The 26051-nt window shown below is 42.3% G+C and overlaps 1 protein-coding gene across 5 annotated transcripts in view; it reads left to right on the plus strand.

The window, feature by feature from the left end:
- cabin1 (calcineurin binding protein 1) overlaps positions 1-23200 on the plus strand; it is a 37777-nt gene extending 14577 nt beyond the window's left edge. For 4 of the 5 annotated variants that reach the window (XM_024804382.2, XM_024804384.2, XM_024804385.2 and 1 more), the window contains 11 exons: positions 464-643; positions 1542-1936; positions 3594-3707; positions 10912-11075; positions 11162-11258; positions 11368-12054; positions 14609-14683; positions 18313-18574; positions 20763-20924; positions 21054-21256; positions 21339-23200. In XM_024804382.2, coding sequence (XP_024660150.2) covers positions 464-643; positions 1542-1936; positions 3594-3707; positions 10912-11075; positions 11162-11258; positions 11368-12054; positions 14609-14683; positions 18313-18574; positions 20763-20924; positions 21054-21256; positions 21339-21482 — 2483 coding nt within the window. In that variant the 3' untranslated portion in view covers positions 21483-23200. The remainder of the gene's footprint in view (positions 1-463; positions 644-1541; positions 1937-3593; positions 3708-10911; positions 11076-11161; positions 11259-11367; positions 12055-14608; positions 14684-18312; positions 18575-20762; positions 20925-21053; positions 21257-21338) is intronic. The other variant, XM_024804383.2, reaches the window with a different exon arrangement.
- Positions 23201-26051: the final 2851 nt, after the last annotated feature.

Consider the following 26051-nt stretch of genomic DNA (forward strand, 5'->3'; position numbering starts at 1 on the left):
AGAACGTAATTAGGAGGAACTGTAGCATTCAAAAACCAAAACAAAAAACTGTTTTACTTACAAAAACAGACCATCTCTCTTTGTGCGATGCACTAATAAGAATTTCTGGCTCATGAGTTGTTGTTTTTTTTCTCCTAAATATGTATATACCCCCCTCCTCCCCACATTACAACAGGAAATGTTTGTCACATTACCACCAATTCCAAAAAGGCATCCACAGCATGCTGTTACATATAATGAATTATTATGAAAGTTTTCACTGTACAGTATTTTCACTTGATCTTTATGAAAGATCACTTCACCAGAATTACCTTTTTGTACACAAAAACTCACAAATATGAATAATTCTCCATTTTTATCCCAAATACTGAAGTTATCTGTCTGCGGCCATGCAACTGGCAGCATAACCCTTGTTTTCTTTTCTTTTTTTCCTTTCCTCCCCCCTCTTTGTTTGTTTTGCCAGAACGCAGTCAGGACAGTGAGGTTGTCTTGCTTTCTGACTCCAACTCCACTCAGGATGCCTTCACAGACCCTGCTAGCTCACAAGACAGCAGCCACAAACTCGCCTCCGGGAAAGCAAGCTCATCGTCATCAGAGAGTACAACCCCGGTAAAGGATGGCCAGCCAGCATCTGAGGACACAGGTAATCAGAGATTAAATGAGCCTTTTATTGCTTCAGGCACATGTTGGCCCGTTCCTCCGTAAAGTAGCATTTTGAAGATTTTTATTCAATTAAATGAATGTAGTTAAGGTTCCCAAATGAGGGAACACAAACTTAGTGTTTGATATGAAATAAATTTTATTTGAAAGTTGTTTTCTCTTGCCGTTGTTTAAATAGATCATAACATCACTTAAAAATGACATCTTCCTTCTCTCACTTCGAGCCAACAGCCTGTGGACTTTCAGTGAGAAAGAGTTGAATTTGCTATAAAATTCAGCCAGAGTCCAAAGGAAGCAACACTTATGCCCTGAACATTGCAGAGTTCCCAAAAGGCTCTGCTCTTCCACTTCACTCATTTCACCTCAGATAAAGCAGGAAGTGAAGGGGTGGGACTTTTTAGGTCAAAGCCTATTGGTTATCTGCTTTTGACATTGCAAGAGGGGGAAATTCTTTCTAGCTTGTGAAGGTTTTAGGTTATGTAGGTGTTTCTGGGTAGAAAGAATTTTGATATTTTCCCCTTCAAGTTCATAAACATGTCAGAAACTACAACATGGATACTTAACTGCTGGATTTTTTTAATTTCCGTAATCTCAGCTTAGAGGTAAACAAATGCAAACAAACGGCAGGACTGTGAATGTCTTTGAACACTGAAAGCTTGTTGTTTTGAGACTCATAATAAAGAAAAATGCTAATAATTGGCCAGTTTATTTATTAAAACAATCAAAGTTTAGTTTCCTGCCCAAAGAATTGTGTAACCCAAGCATTAAAACCACATTTGTTTCTATCAACATTGACCTAACCAAATGCCCCACAACTGAAATCTTTGAGACTTTTGCGCTGAATTCAGGGTCTAAAGTTTTGATTTTGTGCTGTATCTTAGCCTCACGTGGTGAGCACACTGGCATCCAGACAGAAGAGAAAGTAATCCAGGAAGAAGTCGAAGCAGTGGTGGTGGTTGTGTCTGAGGGTTCAGCTCCCAAAGTCTCTTCGGACCCCTGTCCTAACCTGATGCCTGTGCCAGCCACACCTCCAAAGCCAGCATCTTCTCAGCAGGCCACCCCCCAGACCCCGGCCAGCGAGGGTAAGAAGAAGCCCGAGCCCCCCGCTGAGGTGATAGAAGTGCCCAAAGCCCTGCCTCCAGATCATCCTGATCAGAAACGAATGCTGGTGGAGATGTGTGTCCGGGCTCTGTTTCTCTGTCTGGGGCGCTTCCCTCAGCACTACAAGAGTCTCTACCGCCTGGCCTTCTTCTATGCAAACAGCAAGACCCATCAGGTCAGTCCAGCCCTGTTAACTGATGGCCAAGCCACATGCCTGTTCCAACAGTTTTGACAGATACTGTCATGTGATTTCAATCGTGAGCCCTTCCGTTCCTTCTCTAGGGAGATATTCTTTTCTTCTGCTCATTCTGATCCTATAATCTAGTCTCATCTGTCAAAAATAATATTATTCCAGTCTAATTTGGCTGTTAATTTCTTGATCTTTAACAGTTATTTACAACTTGAGGTTAACCTTGTGCTATTTACATTCATAAAAGGGTTAGGGTCCTTTTGACTGTTCAGTATTATTCTACTACCTCTTCAAGAATGTGCCTGATTTGGTCTTGTAACAGAGAACTGCGCCTTAGTTGTCTTTATATCTTTGGCGGTCTTCCAGGTTCTACTAAGACATCTCATGTCACTGATAGGCTTGTTTTGTTTTTTTCATTTGGATGGCTGCCTTCACCTGAATAGACACCATGTTTTAACATGTTCTTGTGAAAATCAGTGAATGCAACTTCAGCATTTCAAGCCAACACCATGAAATGTCAATAAAACATACCAGGTTTGAAAGTGAAGCTGCTTTGTCCAGTAAGCCTGTGGGAAAACGTGGGACTCAGGAAAAGATGTCACAGACAACACAGCTGTAATTAAAGATGACACTAAAATGAAATGAAAATGAAAAAATGAGGTTCCTCTCCAATTACTTATGTATTTATCTGTATTTCTATAGTAATTACTCCAGAGCTTTCCATTTCTTTGTTTTTCTTTGGTTTTCTTGTGGGACTGTGAGCTCTGCAGTGATACATGAGCTGCTGAAACAGCTTGTGTTGGCTATGAGGCTTTGTGGGCAGAGGTGTGTGTGGGTGGTGCGCAGTGCTCTCTCAGCCAGTTTGGCACAAGGAGACTGCAATGAGCTTTACTTGAGATGGCAACCTTCTGTTACCACTTTAGTTTTTGTTTTCTTAAATAAATACAGTCTTTCCCCAAACTGAATAAAGGTAAATTGGGTGTGGTAAAGTGTTAGGTGTTTTCTATATCCTCATTTGACCTCGGTAGTCTAAACAAGCACTGAAATCAAGTTCAGTAAAGGAAATTTCCATTAGACTCAGTTTAGTGTACAATAACTTTTGATTGAGGCTTACCTAGTTAGTATTAGGCTCAAGGAAACCGTTGGTAAGGTTTCCTTGAGGTTTAACATGGAGGAAAGCAAATGTACCCCGGCACTGAGTGGATGACAGTCACTTGATGCTGTTGCCACAGGTTGCTTAGACACCTCCACAACGTGACACACTGAGTATTAAAAGCCTCTGTTCCATTTACATTGGCTGGTCATTTTTATTCTCACATTTCAAACTTGGAAAGAGGGGAAGCCTGTTAATTTTATGCTATGGGCAGTGGGATTGTGACAGGTAGCATGAAGTGGTGGTGGTTTCCAATCTTGTTTTCAACAGGGCACTGGTTAGGCACTGCTTAGTTTGTGAGTCATCTCGATATGAAAAGATGTTTACATTGCAAATGTTTTTCATGCGTTATTCATATATGTATGTGTGTGTGTGTGTGTGTGTGTGTGTGTGTGTGTGTGTGTGTGTGTGTGTGTATATATATATTTAAAAAAAAACAGATAAATGTTGTACATTCGAATGTATGTTGTTGCTTTTTTCCCGACACAGAACCTACAGTGGGCTAGAGATGTGTTGCTAGGAAGCAGTGTCCCATGGCAACAGCTGAAGCACATGCCAGCACAAGGACTTTTCTGTGAAAGAAACAAGACAAACCTGTTCAATGTAAGTCAGAGTTCACTAAACACACACACACACACACACACACACACACACACACACACACACACTTCCTCCTTTAATATGTCATTAAGCCACTACATGTTTAATGTGTTTTTGAACAGCCATTTCATCACTCGATATATTGCCAACCATCAAGCATTTGCACCAAAGACTTTTTTATTTTATTTTAAAGTTAAAATATTTTACGTGAGTCATGGCTATCAAGGCCAATATTGCATAAATAATGGGGCCGGGTTATGACTGTACAAGCATGCCGAAATTAATTTAGTGAATATTCCACATCGTATTCTAATAAATATAACCTAAAATTTTGAACAACCCACAAAATTTACAGTCATTATCTTTTACAATATTTACAAATGAAAAGGAAAAACTTGAGTGCTATAAACACATCAGAGAAATACGAAACAGACTTCTCCAAGATGCTTTTCAGACTGTAGCACCTGTGTGTAGCTGTAGATTATATACAAACAATGGCCATATCTACCACTAATACTCCATTTTGAACACTTGGCATTTAGTTGTTGTCTTTTGCTGAATGTGAGCATGTTTTATAAGAGGGTTATTATTATGCCATTAAAACAAGCAGCAGCCTCTGGAACTGAAAACACAGAAGTGCAAAAAACTGCAGTTCTTGTGGTGGCCACGTAAGACTTGCTCCAAAAACGAGTCAAGAATCATGTCACATAAGAGATCCCAAATTACTTGCATGCATACCCAGGTGGTTGTTGTCTCATCTGTATAAAGTTTAGCCTCAGCATAAGAACGTAAGAACATTTATTGACATTAAGTGTTCAGATCATTTGGGACTCGGTGATCTGTGCAGCTTGCTGTGAATAATTGGCATTCCATAGTTAGGTTTACACACACGAATCAATTGGATTCACAAAAATCAGCCCTATATATGGATCACTAAAGACAAGCACTACTATAATCTGAGTCACACAGTGGGCCATCACTGCATTATCTGCCTTTCAGAATTATGAGACCTCTGTTGGGTACCAGAGGAGGAGATTACTGTCAGAATCTGTCATCTGTTCTGCATGTCAGTCTGTTTACCTCTTTTCACTTGAAGCACATACTATGCCTTCTCAGCATGTGCAGAAAAAAGGTTACTTTTTTATTTGCTCTTTGTGTGATTTGTCAAAGCGTAAAGACTCTCACTAACATGCCAGATAATACAAACAGAATGTTACATCATGTCAGCACCTTGTATCATTCAGTTGTCAGGCACGTTTTAGCAGTGAACCTTATTTTGGACATAATTGGTTGTGTGGGCTGTAGAGTCAAATGTCGGCTACAGAATGTTAACTGACTGGAAACGATGAGGGCCAGGTCTGAGCTAGAGGAAAGCTTTGCTGCTCTTTGGCTCCCACTGGGTTGTTTCAGAGCCCCTTCTGTAGGCAAACCTGCCACCCTAGCATACCAACTGTTGGAGCTTTACTGTTCACTTTGAACCAAGCACTCTGTATCTGCCATAAGACAATCTAAACCTTTCTAAATATGAATGAGAAATGCCTGTTTTCCCCTAGTCTTTAAGTTTAGGCGCACACAGATTTGCTGGCTTGAAGTGGATTTGAACCGTTCAGGAAAACTATACCTTTAGGTGAGTAATTTTCAGCAGACAGTCAACAGCTGCATTTGAGACAAACTAATCACTTAGTGTGACTTTTTCTTAAATATTCTCTGTGTGTTCAACTCATGTCTTCATCTGCAGCAGGTCTGATGTGCTAGTGTGATTACATCAAACATGTGACATGATGCGTGGCGCCTCTTGATGTCAAAGAGACTTGACTCTCAGCTGAGTACACACCTCATTGAGCCTGTTGGTGAATACTAAGTTCCCTAATGTAGGTCATGATGCCCTACTTTTCCCTCTCGCATTGGCAGGGTTACATTAACTGCACAAAGTAACCTACATACTGCTGTAAAGAAATGATCCAGATGAAGTTATGCTGCATAATTTATCAGTGTGGTTGTCAGCACAAGTGAACCAGTATAAGGTGGGATGTGATTATGACATTAAAGTAATTGTGATAGAAAGAAAAGAAGAAGCAAAACACATTAATAAAGCACATCCATCTGCAGAAGGAAGCATACATAAGAAGCATAAATGTCTGTCTAGACAGATTCTCTTTTATTTATTCATTTATTTTTAACAGAGCACTTCTCTCAGGCTGCAGCTTTACTTGTGGTTCCTAGGATATTGAAAAGTAGAATGGGAGGCAGAGCATTGAGCTTTCAGGCCCCTCTTCAGCTCCCAGTTTGGATTTGGGAGATGAACACCCTACTTTTAAGATGAGGCTTAAAGCTTTCCATTTGTTAAAGCTTACAGTTAGAGCTGGATCAGGTGACCCTGAATCCTCCCTTAGTTATTCTGCAATAGACCTAGACTGATGGGGGATTCCCATGATGCACTAACTCACCTCACCTCTGTGTTTATACACCACTCTGCATTTAATCATTAATTATTCATCTCTGGCTCTTTTACTCTTCTCCTCAGCAGAACCAGGCTCAGGGAGTGGAGGTTTCTTCCTGTTAAAAGGAAGTTTTTCCTTCCCACTGTCGCCAAGTGCTTGCTCAGAGAATGTCGTTTGATTGTTGGGGTTTTCTCTGTATTACTGTAGAGTCTTTACTTTACAATATAAAAAGCCTTGGGACGACTGGTGTTGCTGGCGCTGTATAAATTAAATTAAACTAATTTTTAAAATGTTTGGCTTTTCAGATGCAGGGAATAGATGTAAAATGCAGTTTGGTTTTAAGGGAGCAACACGTACACTTTGTTTTGACTAAGTCCCATGTCAGTTTTATTGGGTTTGAAAATATTATTAGCCCAAACGCATTGCTCGGAAGCTTCATTCAAACAAGGAGTATAACATACTATATGTTTTTGTTGAATAATGATTAAACTTGGTAGCAGATACCAATATATAATTTAGCTTTACATTATTGATGTGTGTATTGTCACACTTCATACAAAGCAGAAATGTTTCCTCTTTAGTCTGCAATTTGTTATTTATGACCCAAGTGATGTCACATGTTTATAATCCAGTGAGCATGTTATAAACTCAGACTCGGCTGCCACCAAAGACTCATTAGTAACAGGATTCAGTATATCGTATTTCAGCCCTTTAAACTATACAGATAATGTGATGTAACATCAACATCACATACTGATTTTTCTGAATTTCCAAATCACCCTGTTTGGTTTCAGTGTCGTCATTACAGGCATGTAGTGGGATTATTGTAGCCATTATTTCCACAGTGGTTTACAGAGTGAGAAAACTGAGTTGTAATGATATTTCTTGTAATGCTGTTGTAACAGCAGGCGGCTTTAGCTACAAGACTACTGTTGAGTAGTCGTGAGGAGTCCCTGAGTATTCACTCAGGCACATTTACCACCTCCTTCCTTCCCCCGCCACACACACGCACTCATCTTACTTGAATATTCTTCCACCCACTCACGTAGCTCCAGAGAAAATGGGCGTGCTTGTTGCTATATTTCAGACAGACGTAACTCCGCTTCTGTCATGTTTTGAAATGATACCCTTTTTTGTGCGTGTGTGTCAAGTGAGCATTCACGTTTAATTCAACCACTTGAATCTAACTTTGTTTATGGGTGAGCTTCGCTGTCTTGTTATATTATAGGGTAACACAGTTGAGTCAGTTGACGTATGACTCAAACATTTGTGTGTTCAGCTGTGCAGCGTGCTGTAGGTGGAGCCTCACTTAGGAGAACCTTGTTGTGTTTTTTTTTTTTCTGCCTCTCTTAGAGGAGGCGTGTTGGCCCAATGAATTCATTTTGTACAAGTTGATATTTGGATTTGCATGTTGGAGGGTTAACTCTGGCTGCAAGTCTGTTTTTCATTGCCTTCTCCTGCTCTGTAATTGAGTGAGCTCGATATTTTTCAGCACTTCTTTTTACACTCACAACAGGAAGCGGGAAAAACAAGGTGTGTTTCCTTAGTATGTTTTTGGTGGCCAGCTGGAGAGAGACGACCAGAGTTAAAGGAGAGGAAAACAAGAAGGTGAGGGCTGCTGTTGCTGTGCTGCTGGCTGACTGAGGAAATATGTGTACACAACACAATCTGTTCAGGCAGCACCGTTCTTCACACTGTTTTGTGTGGCTGATTGCGGGGGGAGGGCTTTACTTACACAAACCTTGAGGGACTTTTTTTTTCTGCTAGTTTTGCCTTTCCTTTCTCACTATTGGTTTGTCATCCTCTTGATGCATCACACTACACAGATGAGGTAGCACTGAATTCATTTTTCAGCCAGTTTATGTTCTTTTGTTCTTTTCCTGTTGCTCTGTCTTCAGGCTGATCACGCTCTACCCCTCCCCCTGGCTCTTTTTCACTCTACTCAACTCCTCACTCTATTGCTCTGCTTCCTCATTACTCTCTCTCTCTCTCTGGCACTCCCCTGTTTGTGTGTATTGTGTGGGTGTGCACTAATGGGCGGGAGTTTCTCCACCAGCCTCCAATTGGCTGGCGTAGACCTACGAGGATTGGATGTATGCTGTGTAGAGTGAGAGAGAGAGTGAGTGAGAGAAGGGGAGGGGGGGGTGGAGAACTCCAGCAGGCTGGGGTCAGGGGGAAAGCGGAGATGGAGTGCGTGGGTGTTTTTGTTTTGAGATGGCAGGGTTTGAAATCAGGAGAAGAACGAGTCAGCTCTACTGTCAGTGGCGTACTGAGCTTATAGACTCCGGCACAGTCTCTCCTCTTGCCATTCTCTTTCTCTTTTCCTGTTCTGCCATGTGCAGCTGTGCTTCCCTCTTCTCCTCTTCTGCAGCTGTTGCTGCCCTAGCACCCAAATGCAGCCCACCCCTGGCTCTGAGAGCGTGAGCCTCTTTCAGGGTGGAGGCACTGCTGGTGCTGCCACCACCAACAGGAAACTGTCCAAAAGAATACTAACACAGGCGTCGTGGAGTAGCTTTCTTTGGTGATGGTGAGTTGCCTCCTCTCGTTCCTTCTGACTTTTTTTTTTCTTTTCAAAATCGAGCGCAAATTTGTGTTTATAGTAGCTGTACCTTGGAGTAGAGCTGTTTTTAAATCTGTGATGTTTCTGTTAGATTGCACAGAACTGTAAAGGACACTCCTGGAGTCTTTTATTCTTTAGATTCTTCAGATTTCTGCATGTCAGGACTAATGCAGAGAAGAATTTAGGAAGATATAAAATTACACCAACAACCTGCCAAATGCTCATGGCTTTAGCAGGAGACCAGCCATCTTGGATCCCCCCCACCCCTCGAAATCGTACAATCTAAAGTTGTAGTTGGTTATAGTGAAACTGTAGTTGATGTAACATGGGATAGCGTTGCTTTAAGACACAGCAACGCTTAATTTGTGCAACTTTCCTGCCTTTTTACTTTCTTTTTTCATGCCTTTCCTTGTCCATGGCATGTTTACACATGAGAAGATGAAGTAGATAAGACAGCCAGTTTTTTTTAATTTGGCTTGCAAACAAAGAATTCCCCAGTTCAGTATAACTGTAAAGTCCAATAGCTGTTTTTTTGCCTTTTTTCTGCTTTTCCCTTTTAACCAGCTTATTATTTAATTGGAAAAACACATCTAAAGTATGAGTTTGTCTGCTGTGCGTCTTACCCCTTGCCTGATTCTTACGTGATCTACTGGCCACGTCTGGGCTTAAGCTCCAGATATCAAGCAGTGTTCATATTTTCTGCAGCAAAAAGGGGGGAAAAAGATGCTTAAAATTATTGCAGTTAAAGTCTTACAAATCTGCTTTAGATGCTGTGCTGCTTCATAATCTGTGTAAACCCATGGCTCTGCTTCCCTAAACAGATTTGCTGAGGTTGGATGCTACTGTAAAGAACAACTCTTCTCCATGAAATGTTGGAGGCTTATTGAAAGGTTAAAAACCTTCCCAAGCCTGGCCTGATCGCGTCGCATGACATCATAAATAAATCTTCTTGTCTTTGTGCAGACATTTGAGCAATGTTCGTGGGATTTCTTTCCTGACCTCTGTTTTTTTGGGGTTTTTTTTAATTATCATCACAAAAGTTGCTTAAAAAACAGTACAAAAAGATTCCTATGTACAACAAAAATACTAACAGAAATTAGGAATGCTTAAAAACAACATGTATCAGGTTTTCTGGGATTCATTTGCATTTCATTTAATTTTCTAGGTTAAAAGGCTCTAGGTGCATCTTCAAGCATGGATTTTGTTTTGATAGGTTTATCTCTCCTGCTTTGTTCCTCTCCGGTGGATTTGAAAATGTCATCTGACAATCTGGAGCGGTCTGTTAGGAGGAGCGCCATGCTCCCCATGCCTCCAGCAGCTGATAGAGCCATCTCATTTGTTTTTGTTCCATCCTGATATGGTCATCTTTATTTGTCTCTCTCACTCTCTCTCTCTCTCACACACACACACACACACACACACACACACACACACACACACACACACACACACACAGAGTCTGTAACTGTACTATGTGCCATGTGCTTTGCGACTGAAGCCTGTGTGCTGCCTAGGCCACCATCTGCACTCGCATCAGTAGCTTCAGAGTGCAGATCCTCTCCTCAGTTTACCTGCTGAGTGGACATGTGCTCACTGAAAAGGTGGAGTGCTCCATTTAAAAAAACAAAAAAGAAGGGGGGGGGAAGAGGACGTTGTTTGTTGGCAGCTAGTCTGTTGGTCTGTTTCATTGCTTGGACAGAACTGAGCACTAATGAGACTGCCCAGAGAGAAAGCCCCCCTCTCTCTTAATATCTCCTACATGGCAAGCTAGACCGCTAGATCTCTCCTGCAGCCTTTCCATCCCCTCATTAGGGCTTTCTTCTTTGAAAGCCATGTGTTTCAGTCACATTAATTTTTCTTGCTTTCCCCACTACCTTCTTTCCTTTCAGCTTTTCCACATGTCCCCGTTAATTGTTTCCGTTGTGTCATGCCCTCCACATGCCTCTGAGAACTTAGAATAGCAGCAGAGAGCATTTATAAAAACACAAACTTTCAGAATTTTACAAATTGGACTTTTGGAATATTGAGCGGTAACTTTTGTTTGAGCTGCTGGAGATCATTTGGCTTCACTGGGAAGTTTGAAATACTCTTGGGTAACTGCACTGTCTCTTTTGACTGTTCCTACTCCAACTGCTAGCAACAATGATGAGTAAAATAGTCAAACCTAACTGTGCATTTTCCTTTGTTTTCTCCTTGTCTTGTCCAGGGCATCTGGCGTATTCCAGTAGATGAGATTGATCGCCCGGGTAGTTTTGCATCTCATATGAACCGATCCATTGTCCTCTTGCTGGAGGTGCTGTCTCAGCTCAAGGATCACGATACTCTGCTGAAAGTCTCTTTTATGCTGCAGAGAACCCCTGACCAGGGAAAGTAAGCACCACGTTCTGTGTGATGATGTTAATTCTGTCATATGTCTTTTATTCGTTCCATGACATCTCTATTCCTTCTTTCTGAAGGAAGTATTTACGGGATGTTGATCGCCAGGTTTTGGCCAAGAGAGCATTTTTCCTAACTGTAAAAGTCCTGGAGGACAATCTGAACAGTCTCACTGGGGTAAGACTACTACAGCCCACTGTGCACATGCACGGCCGAGAGCCACTCAGTGTTTTACACATCTGGCATGCACCCACTTCATGTTTTGACAGGTTCTGTTCTTTTTCAGGTGTCTGAGCAGCTTCAGAAAGCGCCTGCGCCCTCCATGGGGGAGATGACCACAACAGACACATCCAACAAGCCCAGTTCAGATGACAGCAAACACACCGTGCCTAAGAAGCCTGGACTCACAGAGGGCGCCTGTGCTACTGATCCAGGTCCAAGAGAAGCCTCCCAGGCGCAACTCACCCCATCACCACTACCGTCAATAGATAAAGGGAGTAAGGTTCAGGAGGGCTACCCTGGGAAGGCAGAGACTCCTGGGAATGAGGGGCATAAAGCAGGGCCTGCAGAACCCATGGACCTGGACATCTGCCACTGGAGGAAACCCTCTAATGCCACAGATTCTCAGGGCACCCAAACACAGGCTGAGACCTCAGTGAGTGGCACTGAGCCTCAGCAGAAAGTCACTGACATCAGCCGGACACCAGAACTTTCCCTGGAGGAGCTAAGTATCAGTTCCAGACAGCAGCAGCTTCAAGCCTCAGCACCCAAAATCACCGTGGCAGCGAGTGGGACTGATCAGGGGTTACTACGAAAGCCAAACAGGAAGAGGAAACTTCTAGAGGATGTAGAGTCTGGAAAAACCCTCCTGCTTGATGCCTACAGAGTGTGGCAACAAGGCCAGAAAGTCATGACCTACGACCTGGGGCGCATTGAAAAGATAATGTCAGAGACTTATATGCTCATAAAACAGGTAAACCTCTTGCAGATGTGCCACACCACATGTCTTCACTGTGCACATATAGGTAACATTATTGTTGCAATAACCGCACTGCATTTTTTTTAAATGATATTTTGCAAAGTCATACATTCTTAATGAGAATCCTCCTAAAATAATTTGGACTCGGGAAACCCCTTTTCTAACTGAATTAGTAACAGTACTCCTATTGACAATCAGGGACTTTCCCACTTTGAGTTTTCGAGCTCTGCAGCAAATACAGCTCAAGGTGCGGTTGTTTTTACTCTGAGTAACCCAAATTCAACCTCGGTGTGTCCCGTCCTTTTGCTGTTATTTCTAAAATAGATTGCTGACTCTAAATGTAGTTTGGTATTTTTAAATAGGAATAGCCATATTTTCTCTCTTTCGCTTGTCTCTCTCTCTCTCTCATGATATATATATCCACCTCTAAAGCATGCAAAAACCACTTTGGCTCAGTCACTGCTGATTTAAAGATACAGTGAAATTTATCACTACATTTCACTTTATGAATTCCTGTGATTGGCCTCTTAACTTTTCACATTGATATATATTGATATCAGGTTCTGCACTGAAAAGCAAATTGTTTTCTCATGTCAGCCCCGGCTAGTTTTTGCCATCAAAGTATAATTGATAATGAAAGATTGTTTTTACACTGCCAGCACAACTGATGCAAAGTGTGCCGTGACAAAGTGCATACACAGAAATGGAAACTTTGTAGGATATTTCTAGAAACAGAAAGCTTCTTTTAATGAATTATGTTAAGATAGTTAAAATAGAATAGCCATGTGGTTTCCATTGGAAAAATATAAACTTTGAAAATACAGCAAGAATGAGATAAAAAATTGAATGGAGTGGTTTACTGTCTGCATCGTTTGCTTGGTTTTTCTGGGCGCTTAGCTTTGCAGCAAGATTCTTTTTCCTGTGCTTTTTAAGAAACAGCTTAGAGAATAATTTTCTCAGAGCCGTACCTAAAAGCCAGAGCCAGGCGCAACATGTTTCCTGTCACCAAATCACGCAATTAATAAGCCTGGACATTTTCCAAAGCCATCTTGTGGTTGTGTACCTACTTACACAAACTACAAATGCTTTGTTTTCTCTTTTCTTTTTTCCCCCCCAAAACACACCTGCACATGGTTATATTTTAAATCTGTACCTTTTGATTTTTTTTTTTCATTTTTGTTTATGTCAGCAGTGCTGCATATCACACTCAAGACATTTTTCAGTCTCTAACCTCTCTGCTGAGGTGTTAAAACAAAAACCCACTAAGTGTGTATGTAGATTGAGCATTTCCTGCCATCAAAGTATTTCAGCTTGATGAGTAGAGAATACTGGTTGCTCATTACTACCTCAAAAAAGATCCTCAAATGCGCATCATCATGTGAACATTGCGTTGGTTCAGAATTTGTTCAAATGCTCAATTGTTTACAAACACTGTCTGTTAATGATGCCATTACAGTTCTCTAGAAAGTGGCGTTGGTCCTCCATACCTGTCAGATATTTTTTGGGCTTTTTTGTGGGGTTTTTTATTGGGGGGGGAGTTTGCAAGGGATTTTTGAGAAGTTCTAACTGGCAAATAAGCATGCACACACATGCATCCTTGTGTGTTTGTGGGGAGGAAGTTCAACAAGTAAAGAGTTTGCAGAGAGCTACAGATGAAAGCAGAGGGCTGTCCTCTGTGACATGTTGAAGCTTGACTCAATCTGTTTCTACAATAAGCAGTTTGAAAACTCGATTGAGGATGCTGTAAATTCCCTCCCTTTGGGGGTCCCTGAATTGCTGCAGACAGCGAACGTCGCTGTAAACATGCTCACGCAGCTGTTAAAGCTGCCACAGACAAAAATTCGATAGAGGAAAAATAAAGTCCCCCTAAATATTTGTCCTCTCACAGGCCTTACGCCCACTCCTCTGGGTGGAAGTTGTATGCTTAACTCATACAGACAACTATGTCTCGCAGTCACGGAGGACCTTTAACACATGCCTATAAACTGGAAAACATTTGGACAACAAAGACCTGTGATTGCCTAAATTCTCCAATCGGGGTTTAATTTTCTAAAACCTGAAAACAATCAGTGGTAGATTCTAGATCTTTCTCAGAGTACTTGAGTTACAATATGCTGAAAGGTTATTATCCAATTTGTGTCCCCGAAGATGCCAAAACCTGGCTGCCTACTCCAGCTTCGAGTGTGCGGTGTTGTTCTCTAGCTAAGCTTGCCAACTCCCACACATCCACCAGCTGAACTACGCCTTTCTTTACTTGTGCTAATGATCAGATGCGAAAGCTGAGGAGAGAAAAAATCGTGCTGGCTCAGAATCAGATTAAGTTGTTGTCGGTTTGGCGTTGGTGTATGAGGATTAATTAACACTGTATGTTTCTCAGGACAGGTCACTTCAGAAATCTGATGAATTTGTGGTGCTATAATCATTGCTTCTGTATTTATACTGCACGGAAACGTATGTGAACAAGTTGACATCGTGGAATCTGATTATCTGTAGATACACTGCGTTCCTCTGCTCGAAAATCCTTATTCTGCCTTTTCTCCTGTCTCAGGTTGATGAGGATGTGGCTCTGGACCAGGCTGTGAAGTTCTGTCAGATACAGTTGGCCACTTCTGCCCAAAGACAGGTAAACCTTTGTAACTCAGCATGTTCATCTGCCACCTTTCTGCTACACCCACACCTTCACATTTTCCCTCATCCTTGTGGTGTAGCTCCCTGTAGCACGTGCTTAACTATGGGTCTATTCCTTCATTATAAAAGATGATGCAAAAAATTAAGATCCTGGGATGTGCGTTGCATAGCAAAACACAAATTTTAAGGTTTTGTTTCAAAACAAATTAACAGGACACCAGAAATGTCTTATAAACTACAATCGTCTAGCTCACCCATCTGGCGAATCCAGGAAGTTTAATTCTAGTGTTACATGTCTGCTGATTTAGCTCATAATAGCACTTGTTATAATATATGTTCTGTGTTATGTGTGGGGTTAAGTGTGCAGCATCTGTAGTAAAATGTGCTAAAGTGATGACTAACTTGGTAATTCCCAGACTTCAAGTCTAACCTGCTCCTGCCTGCCAGTGCTAAATATAGCCCAAAGCGTGGTGTGAATGCTCCCTGTTGTCCCTTCAGCCTCACTCAGTCGCTGCCAAACTTGTCATCATTTTCAGCGTGACACTGATATTCAGGTTGTTTATTTGCACAGGCAATATGCATATGATGTCTTTCATTTTTTAAGATAAAGTGAAAGAAATGAGTAAATACTTAGTATTTGTGTAATCGCAGACAATCAGCTAGTGCCTAAGCACGTTATCTCAGTTTTGTCTCCAGTACACGGATTCCTCATCGAATCATTACTTGCTCTGCCTCACTCTGGTTCAGTGTCTCTCTCCCCCCCCCCCTCTCATCCCTCCTCCTGCCCACACAGTCATCAAGGGTCTCTCTGCCCACATCCTGTTGTCACGGTGATGTTCCCTGAACTTCAGGCTCATGTGTACCACAGTTGTAAGCAAAATAAATCTGTGTTTTTTTTTCCCCAGTTCAGCGATCGCACCATCTTATTTTCTGCATGATTCCTTTTGTTCATCTTGGTCTTTTTATTCGTTTGTCTACTTTCCACGCGACGCTAGATGATTGCAGAGAGCTGGAAGACGCCATGTGTAAAAACTACAGTTGTTAATTAGTAGCAGTAAATTATATTTTTGTTTTTATCTACATGTATTTAATTTCACATTATTTTGTTTATCTTCTTTTTACCTTAAAGAGGCTAATTATAATGTGCATAAAGAAGTGAATTCCTTATTTAACTTATACTGGGCCTTTGTGCAGCCACCTCAGTTCACCATCTGTCTTTAACTAGGGATCCTCTCCCTTTAAGACCAATGTCCCTTTAAGACATTTTTATTTCTGATTTGCTGCACTTCATAAACAGCATGCCACAGAAATTCAATTTCGCTGACATCACACAGAGCCAGGAGTAGAAAAAACGCTGTAAAGAGCCTTTAGCTCACTTCGGGGACTGTATGCTGACTTATGTATTTCAGTTTAGAATAATTTAAATGTGAGAAAATTGAAATGATGTCTAAATAATGCCATTATTACGGTTGCAGAAGCCTAAACCCAGATGCATCCACACTCAAAAAGAATTTAAATTTGACCACTTTATTTCATCATGATCATTTATATTGGATGACTAATACTTAACAGCTCATACATGGATTCTTAACAAGACACAGTCATGCCGCCTGACTGCCAGAGCCAAAGGAAAATCACCAGCATTGTAATTTATTTTTTTAACCACCTTCTCAGATTTTTTCCCATATAAGCTAATACAGACGTATTGCCTTTACTATGTGCATAGTCATCTGCCCAAAGGCCCATTGTGAGCCAGGAAAATCAGTGGATTACTCTGATAGGTGGCCTGTATGCACTGGTGAGTGTCCTTGCATGCCCAGGATGTGACAAACGGAGGGTGCTTTTCTACATCAAAGCTCATTCTGTAGTCTTATCTAACTGCTGTTAATGTGTAATTATTGTGGCACCAATACCTGTCGTGGTTTGCATTTGCTTACATTTGTATGTGGTGGGTAATGTAGATCGTAGCTTGAGGAAATTTTTTTTTTTTCCCTGTCGCTTGCAGATTCACACATTTCCTTCAAGCCCCCACAAATAGAGGGGGAGGGAGAGGGAGTCCTTTGAGTGCTGAGCTGGAAAATCAGCTGTGTTGTCCTCTGTCTTGTTTTCACTGGAGGAGTCCATACAATTTGCTGTCAACTGGTGAATGTGAACTGAGGGGCTATACAAAAGCCCAGGATAAGTTAAATAAGGATAACACTGAATTGGTGGAGGTATTTTATTAAAAACACTCCTGTATTTGAGCTGGAACATTATGGGTTTACTTCAGTAAATACGTTTTGTTTGCTTCACAGTGAAATGCCAGTATTGCTTCATTTTTGGAGGGCAGTTTAATGGAAAAAGTTTGTTTCCTCTGTGTTGGAAAGATCTGCCGCGGCTCTAATCTGATCGACAGCCCGATCTGTGATGACAGAGAACAGTCTTTCGGTTCATTGTTGGACCTCGACCACACGGGAACGCTCAACCCTGAATACTGGCTTCATGCTACGTGCTGCAATCTAATGTTTTTCTAAGCGCACAGTCCAGCTGACTTGTTGGTGTCTCTATTGGGGATGTTTAATTCATGAGATATGAATCATCAAAGCCGGCTACGGAGCTGCTGCTTGCTTTAAGCTACTGTGCTGCTCTGCGTTGGGCTGGAGGATCTTTTGCTCTCCAAGCTTTGGGAAGGCTACTCTGCTTGTTTAATTTTGCCTGTTCTCTGCTGTGTGAATCCCATGGGAAGCGTCACTGCACGCAGCTGTGAAGCCGAGCACAATTTGACTTCATCTCCCTGCAGACACCCAGGGAGAACTGGGACGAGAGCTCTGTTATTGCCAAATTTTCTTGAGCTAACGTACTATATCTGTCAAAGGCCACTTGTCATGACAGAATATATACTATGACCCTAGATGTCTTAACAGAGCTGTAGCAGATGCAGTTTAGCTTTGACAGATTCTTTTGCAAGTATGAAGTCATATTTGCCTCTTTTCCATCCCTGCATAATTAATGCTGTACATGTCGGTGTAGCCTTCTAGTCAATATGAAATGAATTCATTCCTGAATGTCTCACATTTTGGCTCGGTTTGCACAATAGACCGAGCATCTTGTGTGTCATGTGCTTAGAAAAGCTGTTTTTCATCCAACTTTTTATCCATTTAGATATAAAAACTAGAGGAGAAGGTGTATTCATTCCTTTTAACTGTGCTCCTCTGTGTTGCCATGACAGCGGCTGTGGGAGCAGGGCGGCTGTTGTCATAGGTTGTTTGTGCAGCTCTTGTGTTTATAAGTGGTCCTCAAAAGGACATCCACCAAAGTGGCTCAGATCTGAGCTCACCATAACCCAACACACAGTCCAGCGGGCAAGTGCTGCCAGCCCGTGAAACCCCGAGGAGCGGCATCGAAACTCTGTAAAGGATTCATTACTTGTTGTGTGAAAGAGGCAAAACTAGCACGGCTGATGTGTGTTTGAAAAGTGCAGAAATATCGACTCTGCTTCTCTGAGTCTCGCAGCAGTTCTGTCTCAAGGGGAGAGGATGTACAGTACTCAGAAGTCTGCCGGTGCAGGGGGTGGTTAGCCAAGGTCAGTCACACCTCCTCATGAATGCTGCTTTGTCTTTTTTTTTTTTTTTTTTCTGTCTTCAGCAGGCTTCGAGCGATGCCCCGACCACACCTAAGTACACAAAGGAGCAACGAGACCTCTTCTTCCCCGCCTCCCTACCGACGCCCGTCCTGGTCAGCCACTCCACCTGCCACCCGCTGTCCACCCAGGACAGCCAAGCCAAGGTGGTGTACGAGCCCCTGAGCAAGCTGCCCAGACCTCAGACCTCAAGCTTCCACGATCAGCCACAGCACAGGAGAGGAGCCAGCCACTCTTCTGCAGCCATGGCCTTCCTGCCACAGACAGGTACAGCGGCCTCCTCCCACACACATCAAATGTTGCGACGTCCTCTGATTCTGCAGACAAAAATCAATGCAGTTTTGCCATTAAATTCTGCTGCTTTAAGTGGAGCTCCAGTTTCTAATGATACTACAGTGTCCATGTGACCAGCAGAGGGCGCCTGTGGGTTTCAGCAGCTCAGTTACATAACAGCAAGCTCTGGCCTGGTTATGTTTTGCCTTTTGGGTTTTGTCAGTCCACCAACAAGAGTTTGAGAAATTCACATCCTCCAGATTGTGACTCTGTGTGCCTACGTGAGCTCCTCGAAGGCTTTGGCTTAATCACCGCAGATCTCATAATGAATATTCAGCTTATCTCGTGTTTGCTATCAAAACATGTCATTCTTTCCTCTTTAGGTTTTTAGGATGAGTAGAACTGACATTTCTAAAGGCTGAGAGCTTGAATCTGTAGTATGCAAATTCAGTGTGTGAACCTTTTCTTTGTGGTCAGTAGATTTAGCATCAGTTAGTTAGAATAATCATTTGACGACATTTGACGACGGTCATGATGTTGTTGACGAAGTTTTGGGTTTTTTTTGTTTTCTTTTGCCTTTCTTACCTGTTTCTACTCTTAAGACACAGAAAGGTAGTTTAAACGAACCTTTTATTTTCAAGGGGCAAGCTCCCTCAGGGTTACTACACAGGTAGAATAACAGACATGGATACATAGAAAATGAATACACATAGGGATGTTTAAGTTGCATTGACAGACATGAATGAAACATTTGATCATTCATTAGCTGTTAACCAGGCGGTAGTGAAGGAGGCTGCCAGTCAGTCACAGGAAAGACCATTATTCACACTCACATTCACACCTGCAGGCAGCTTAGAACCAGTGAATCTTTCATGTGTGTCTGTGTACAGAGAAGAAAACACATGTGGCCAAACCAACTCACAGTAGGAGTTATATTTTCTTAACCATGAACGCAATAACGGAAATATAAAAAGACAAAGGCAACTTGCAGTTTAGTAGTTTTTTAGGGTTTTTTATGTTTGACTAATAAAGCTGCATTAAGTCTCAGAATACCGGGTATTACACTTCTACCACCATCACAGATTTCAGATCAGGGTTCTTTGTGTGTCTCGTCTCTCTGTCATGCCTGGCATTTTGATGAACATTGCTTCCCATCATTGTCCAACCATTTGCAGCAGACAGCTGCCCCTCCCTGAACCTGCTTCTACAGGAGGTCTCTTCCTGTTCTTCCCCACAGAGAATTAGAAATTGTCCTTGAAGTACAAATATCTCTTGCCGTGACACACTGGTGATTATTATTATTACTTATTGAATTGCATTCATCATTCATTTAGCGAGAGCGTAACCAGGAGCTGCATATTATGAAGTTGTATAGCTTCATGTCCATTTCCTAAACTTGCATGACCTTTGAAGTCTGAAAACACATGCAAAAGTGTGTTTGCATGTGGGTGCAAACACACACTGGTCGGTATGAAGCAGCACTGCACTGATGTGTGTTATGTAACGGTTTCCTAGGCAACATTATGGGTGAAGACTGAAAACGTATTAGATAATTTTTGTTTTCATATTTGTGTCCGTGTCTGAGCTGCAGGGGGAATTTTTGCAGTTAGTGTTAGCAGCAGTGTTCCTGCATTCATTACAAATGCTTGTCTAATGAATGAGGCTGTGAGGTCCCAATCAAAGGGAAACTTGTTACTGTCAATTGTCTGCTAATAAATGCCAAATATAAGGAGATTTATTACGAAATAATCCCCTCATTCATCGGCGACCTGTAAACAATCAGTCGCTTGTGAGTGTTCCTGATGACTTTCATGGGACCCCTAGTCAAAAACACATTTCTCTGCGTGTGCGTGCGTGTGTGTGTGTGTGTGTGTGTGCGCGTGTGTGTGTGCGCGCGCAGCCTCTAGTCGTGCTAAAGAAGGAAAGCAGAGAGGAAGTGAAATGGTACGCAACGCAACTTTAAATCAAAAGCACTGGAAACCATTCTGAAAAGAAATGTTTCTTGTCAGTGTCCAAATGATTTGCTATAAAAGCTGACATTTTACAATTTGCTGCAATATTTATTCTTTTTATACACTGATTTATTTGTTTTGTTTTGTAAATTGAAAGCACAGTTTTTGCGCACTTGCAAAGTTTTTTGTTGGGTCGAATCGATCCCTAACATGTTATTTGTTGCTCGCAGAGGAGCGGGAGGAGCCTGCAGAGGGACTTTTGTACCGACAGCAGGAGTCGCACCTTTGCCAGCAGATGAAACTCGCCACTGTGTCCCAGCAGGGGCAGGAATCAGCAGCAGGCTGGTTTCAGGGGGAAACTGCCACATGTAGCACAATACAACCTTGCCCAGGTCATTACCTAAGAATCAAAGTGTCTTACAAAAACATGCGTAGATTGGATTCAACAGATAATGCACATAACAGCACCGTTAGTGACTGTGCACGCCTTCTTTCTTTTTCTTCCACGCTCTTTCTCTCAGACCAGCAGCAGTATGCCAGCAATGACCAGTCGAAGCTTCCAGACCCCAGCCGAATCCGCTCCCGAGTCCCGCCCAACATGCCAAAGCTTTTCATCCCTTCCACCGTTACCAAGTTCCCGCCAGAAATCACAGTAACGCCTCCGACCCCCACGCTTCTCTCCCCCAAAGGCAGCATCTCAGAGGAAACCAAACAGAGACTTAAGGTAAGCACTCTCAATTACCACGCATACGGCTCTCTGTTGTCCCAGCACTCAACAGTGACCCCTGCTGTCTGCTCCTGTACAGAACGTCATCCTGTCGTCCCAGTCCGCAGCCACAGTCAAAAAGGACACTCTGACCCAGCCGGCACTGGAGGTGCAGGAGACATCCAGCCAGGAGTCGTCTCTGGAGAGCGAGTCGGACGAGGAGGACGACTACATGGACATCTGAGCCTCGGAAGGCCTCTGAACTCATGACACATCCAGGCCTGACTTTGCCAAACTCCACTTCCCCCAATTCTTAAAAGCAACAACAAAAAAAACAGGATGTTCATACCTCTGCAGCTGTCTGTGTTGATGCTCTTGTCCCCTCACGTGCATTGCAAAACAAAAACAAAAAACCCCACACTCCCACTGCAGTATTCTCATCGGCTGTCATGTCGCAGTGTTGCTCTGGTGATGATGTATATGACAGACAATGATGGCTTTCGTCTCACAGCATGTCTGTAATGTGCCATTTATGCATATCACTCTTTAGCTTTTTGAGCTCTCCTGTGACAACTTGGGGAAAAAGGAAAAAAAAAATCAGCCTTTAAAGCGAGCCAGTCCCGTGTTTATGCATCTTCTCGTATGTTGTGTGCTAACTATATCGCCAAGCTGCAGCTTTCCAGTTGTCTCACGAGCCCATCGAACTGAGGCGCCTCGGTCTGGATGGGCGCTCAGCAGCATGCACCTGCTGTCCTCCACTCTGATAGTTTACTTGGGCATGAGATGTTCATCTCCAGGACACAATGCATTGCTACACGAAATATTTCAAAGGACACAAGAACAATCGGCTGCGTTTGATGTTCGCCCGTGGAGACAACGAGCCACGCGGCCTCATGACATGTAGCAGGTTGAAAATGTTTACACTTAACATTCGGGATGTTTTTCAGTTTGCACTTAACTTTGCGCTATTTTTGTACTCACTGTATTCCTTGTACTATTTTTTTCTTTCTTTCCTTTCATGTGCATTTGTAGCTAAGAGGAACAGTTCTTACCAGGATGGACCTCCATGTCACCAGCATTGATCTGTATTCATATGGGAAGGGGTTATTGGAAATTAGCTTTTTTTTTTTTTTTGGTACGTATCAAAATCCAAGTATCTTTCTGACATGTTTTGGCTTTCAGCGGTCAACTCTTAAGCTCGAGAAGCACTTTTCATGATCTTTCCCGATCTTTGGCGCGTCCCGAGGAGGACTCTCTAATCCCGATGCCTTTCCATTGAAACCATTTTGGTAAATTTGTCACAATCTAGCTTAACTCAGAGGAAGACAACAGAATGTTTTTTAAAGATTGTTTTGTTTTCTATACAAGATGTTAAAGAAAGTTATTTACTGATTATGTTTCTTGAAAGTTGTCTAAAACATAATTTTTCAAAGAAAGCGTACAAGTGAATAATTGTAAACTATCACCCTTGATAAAAGAAGAAACGTTTTGTATTTTATTTCACGATTATTTTTTGGTGTAAGATAGTTTTTCTATTGTTCTGCCGAGCTTCTGGGAATGTAACGCGGCTAAAGAGGGCGAGTGGGTCAAAGGCTTGAGCTCGAGCTTCGCCCAGCTCCCCTCTGGTGCAGGCTGCTGAAGTGGAACTGTTCTCTGTGTCTGGACTGAATGCATTATAGATGTCAAACCAAAAATATATTTGAGAAACACACGATCTGCACTGTGTGTGCTGTTTGTTATCAGGTGCAATGTGTGCATCAAATTAGATGGTTTGTTTGGGGAAACCAGCTGTAACTTACAAGAGTCGTGGATGCAGACTGATATGGTGCGGATGGAGATTCTCATCATACAGTGTAAGTACTTACATGCTGTTGCTTGACTTCACTTGATTGCTGAAAAAGTTGTGACGTCAGAAATGTTGGGATGCTGTGTAAAATGTAAATAAAAGCTGAATGGAATTAATTTTTAAAATTAATTTTTTTTGTAATTTGCCAGCACCCTGGGGGAGACGGTAGCATGTTGACCGCTCTGTTGCATCACCTGTTCTTTTGTTCTTTTAACACTGCTGACATATTTTCCAACTTTTGCATCATAATGTTTCAGGCTTCAGAGCGTCCTTTGTTCTATCTTTAATTTCTTAAGGCACCAAATGTTTTCACTGGCTGACTGGTCTAGTCTGCAGACAGCCCAGTTTAGCACTCAAGCATGCTGCTGTGACATGTGCAGACTGTGCTTTGGCGTTGGCTTGCTGAAATAAACGATGATTTCCCTGAAAGCAGTCTGCATAATAGAATGTGTCACTCCTAGTCTTGTAAATATTAATGCCTTCTCAAACCTGCTGCTTACGTTCAAGTTTTACCCACATGAACTCTGAGCAGTGAACTCCCCACGTTTACCTCTGAAAGACTCGGCCTGTCTTATGTTCTTTTTATACCCAATCATGTTACTAATTAACCTTATTCATTCTGAGATGCTTTTTCAGGTGATTTCTCAGTGTTAACTCTTGATGTGTTTTCTTTATAATATAAACAGTTTTATTTCTTTTTTTATCATATGCCTTTTGCATTTTACACAGCACCCCAACATTTTTTGAAACTGTACGTTAGTTTTATTTCCAAGTATAAACACTCATTGTCCACTATGTTACCTACACCTTGCTAGTACTGGTTTGGACCTTCATGGCACAGATTCAACAAGATGCTGGAATCCTTCCTCAGAGTTTGGTTCATATTAACATCCCAGATGTTTTCTGTCGAGTTAATATTTAGTGTCTGTGGAGACCATTGGAGTACACGACAACTCATTGTCATGTTCAAGAAACCAGCTCGAGATGATCCGAGCTTTGTGACATGGTGTGCTATCCTCTTAGACGATGGGTGCACTGTGGTCATAAAGGGATGGATATGGTCAGCAGCAATAGGATGTGGGGTTTCAGCGGCATGTCAGTTGGTACTAAGGGCTCAAAACTGTGCTAACAAAATTTCCTCCACATCATCACGCCACCAGCAGCAGCCTGAGTCACTGACACAAGGCAGGATGGATCCATGCTTTCATGTTGTTTACACCACATTTTGACCCTGCGCACTGAAGCTGCAGCAGATATTAAGACTCGTAAGAGCAGGCAGCGTTTTTCCAGCCTACTGTTGCCCGGTTTCAGTGAGCCCCAGCGAACTGTAGCCTCAGTTTTCTGTTCTAAGCTGACAGGAGTGGCACCTGTTGCACTCCTGTGCTGCTGTAGCACATCTGCTTCAAGGTTTAACATGCATTCAGAGATGCTCTTCTACCTTCAATGTAACAAGTGGTTATTTGAGTTGCTGTTGCCTCACTGCTCAAAGCATTCTCCTCAGACCTCTGACATCATCAAGGCATCTTTCTCCCTAAAAACTGACGATTCTCTGTAAACTCTACAGATGGTTGGGTGTTAAAATCCCAGCAGATTTTCTGGCAACAACAACAACTATGCCACATTCAAAGTCACTTAAATCACCTTTCATCCTCATTCTGATGCTCAGTTTGAGCTTCAGCGGGTCATCTTGACCACATTCACTTGCTGCTATGTGAGTAGCTGATTAGATATTGGTGCGAGCAAGCTGCTGTACCTAATGAAATGGCATATGAGTGTCCTTTTAATAATACATTTACAATAGATTACATAAGCATTTATTATTCATGTCAGACAAAGTAACACATTTAGCAAACTGTATTGTATCAAAGTCACGTTTAAGCAATCTGACAACTATGAGTGCAGTTTGAGGCTGTTGCTCTAATGTTGAGTCAACTCTCTGTTTAGTCAGAGGAAAGCACCATAGAAGTGTTAAGACACCTTACAAACAACTCTCATTGGACAGTATAAATGTCTCACACTTAAAGAAAGCACAAACCTTTGGGGGGCACACATGGTGACTTGGATTTCCCACTATTTCCCGTTGTCTGCATTTTATTTTCTGTTGTGATCAAATAACTTAAAACCAAAAACTCCCAAAACTCATTTCAGGACAGCTGAAATTGTGTTCTTTTCATCTTGTGCAATGTCACACATCTGCCTTAAGGAGATTCACAACTGGGGCACTGTGCACCTCCTAAGACTCAGCTCTGGTGAAGATGGATTTCTCCTCTTTGAGTCCTCCTGCTGGTGGTGGAGCTGCACAGCCTCTGAACTCCTGCAGCCATCTGACCACACTGACTGCGGTCAAAGGGCTTGTGCACAGTGGTGTGAAATCTCTGACACAAGGGAAGCCATTAGTCTTCATTAGCAACTTCCAGGAGTTTCTTATGAAGTGCTGTGAAGTTGTCATTTGCCCTCTTTGCCAGGCAAGCTAGATGTGAGATTTGTTTTCTTATGTGGTGGACCAAATGTGAGGTCCCCCAGCCCCAAGTTTGTGTAGATGAGATCACGGCCACTCTGCATTTAGGACAGGGATGTCAGAGGGGGCATGGAAGGATCCTCTCTCCCATTTTTCCTCAACTTTTTTCTTAAAGTGACCAATCATAACACAGCACCTCCAACGATCTAAAGTAAATTGATCGTTCCTCTCATTCGTCGTGTTAGTTGCCGGCTGCTGTCTCTACAAACCACTCAATGTGGCTGATTTAGCATCAAAAGGACTACGCTGCATGGCTAATGTGAGCAAAAGGTGTGAGATTTCTCGTCATTGCACTCAAGGGGGCGTTTTATTGGGCTGCCAGAGAGCCGTCTGATCCCTCGGCCCTGGCTGTATATTGGCAGCTGTTAAATGCTGAGCACAGGGAGATCTGTGCAGTTAAAGCAAATGGCCAAAGACTGACACCTGGTAGGTAGAAGAGCTCTGCTGAA

Source organism: Maylandia zebra, linkage group LG12 (genome assembly GCF_041146795.1).
Source record: "Maylandia zebra isolate NMK-2024a linkage group LG12, Mzebra_GT3a, whole genome shotgun sequence".
Taxonomy (NCBI): Eukaryota; Metazoa; Chordata; class Actinopteri; order Cichliformes; family Cichlidae; genus Maylandia; species Maylandia zebra.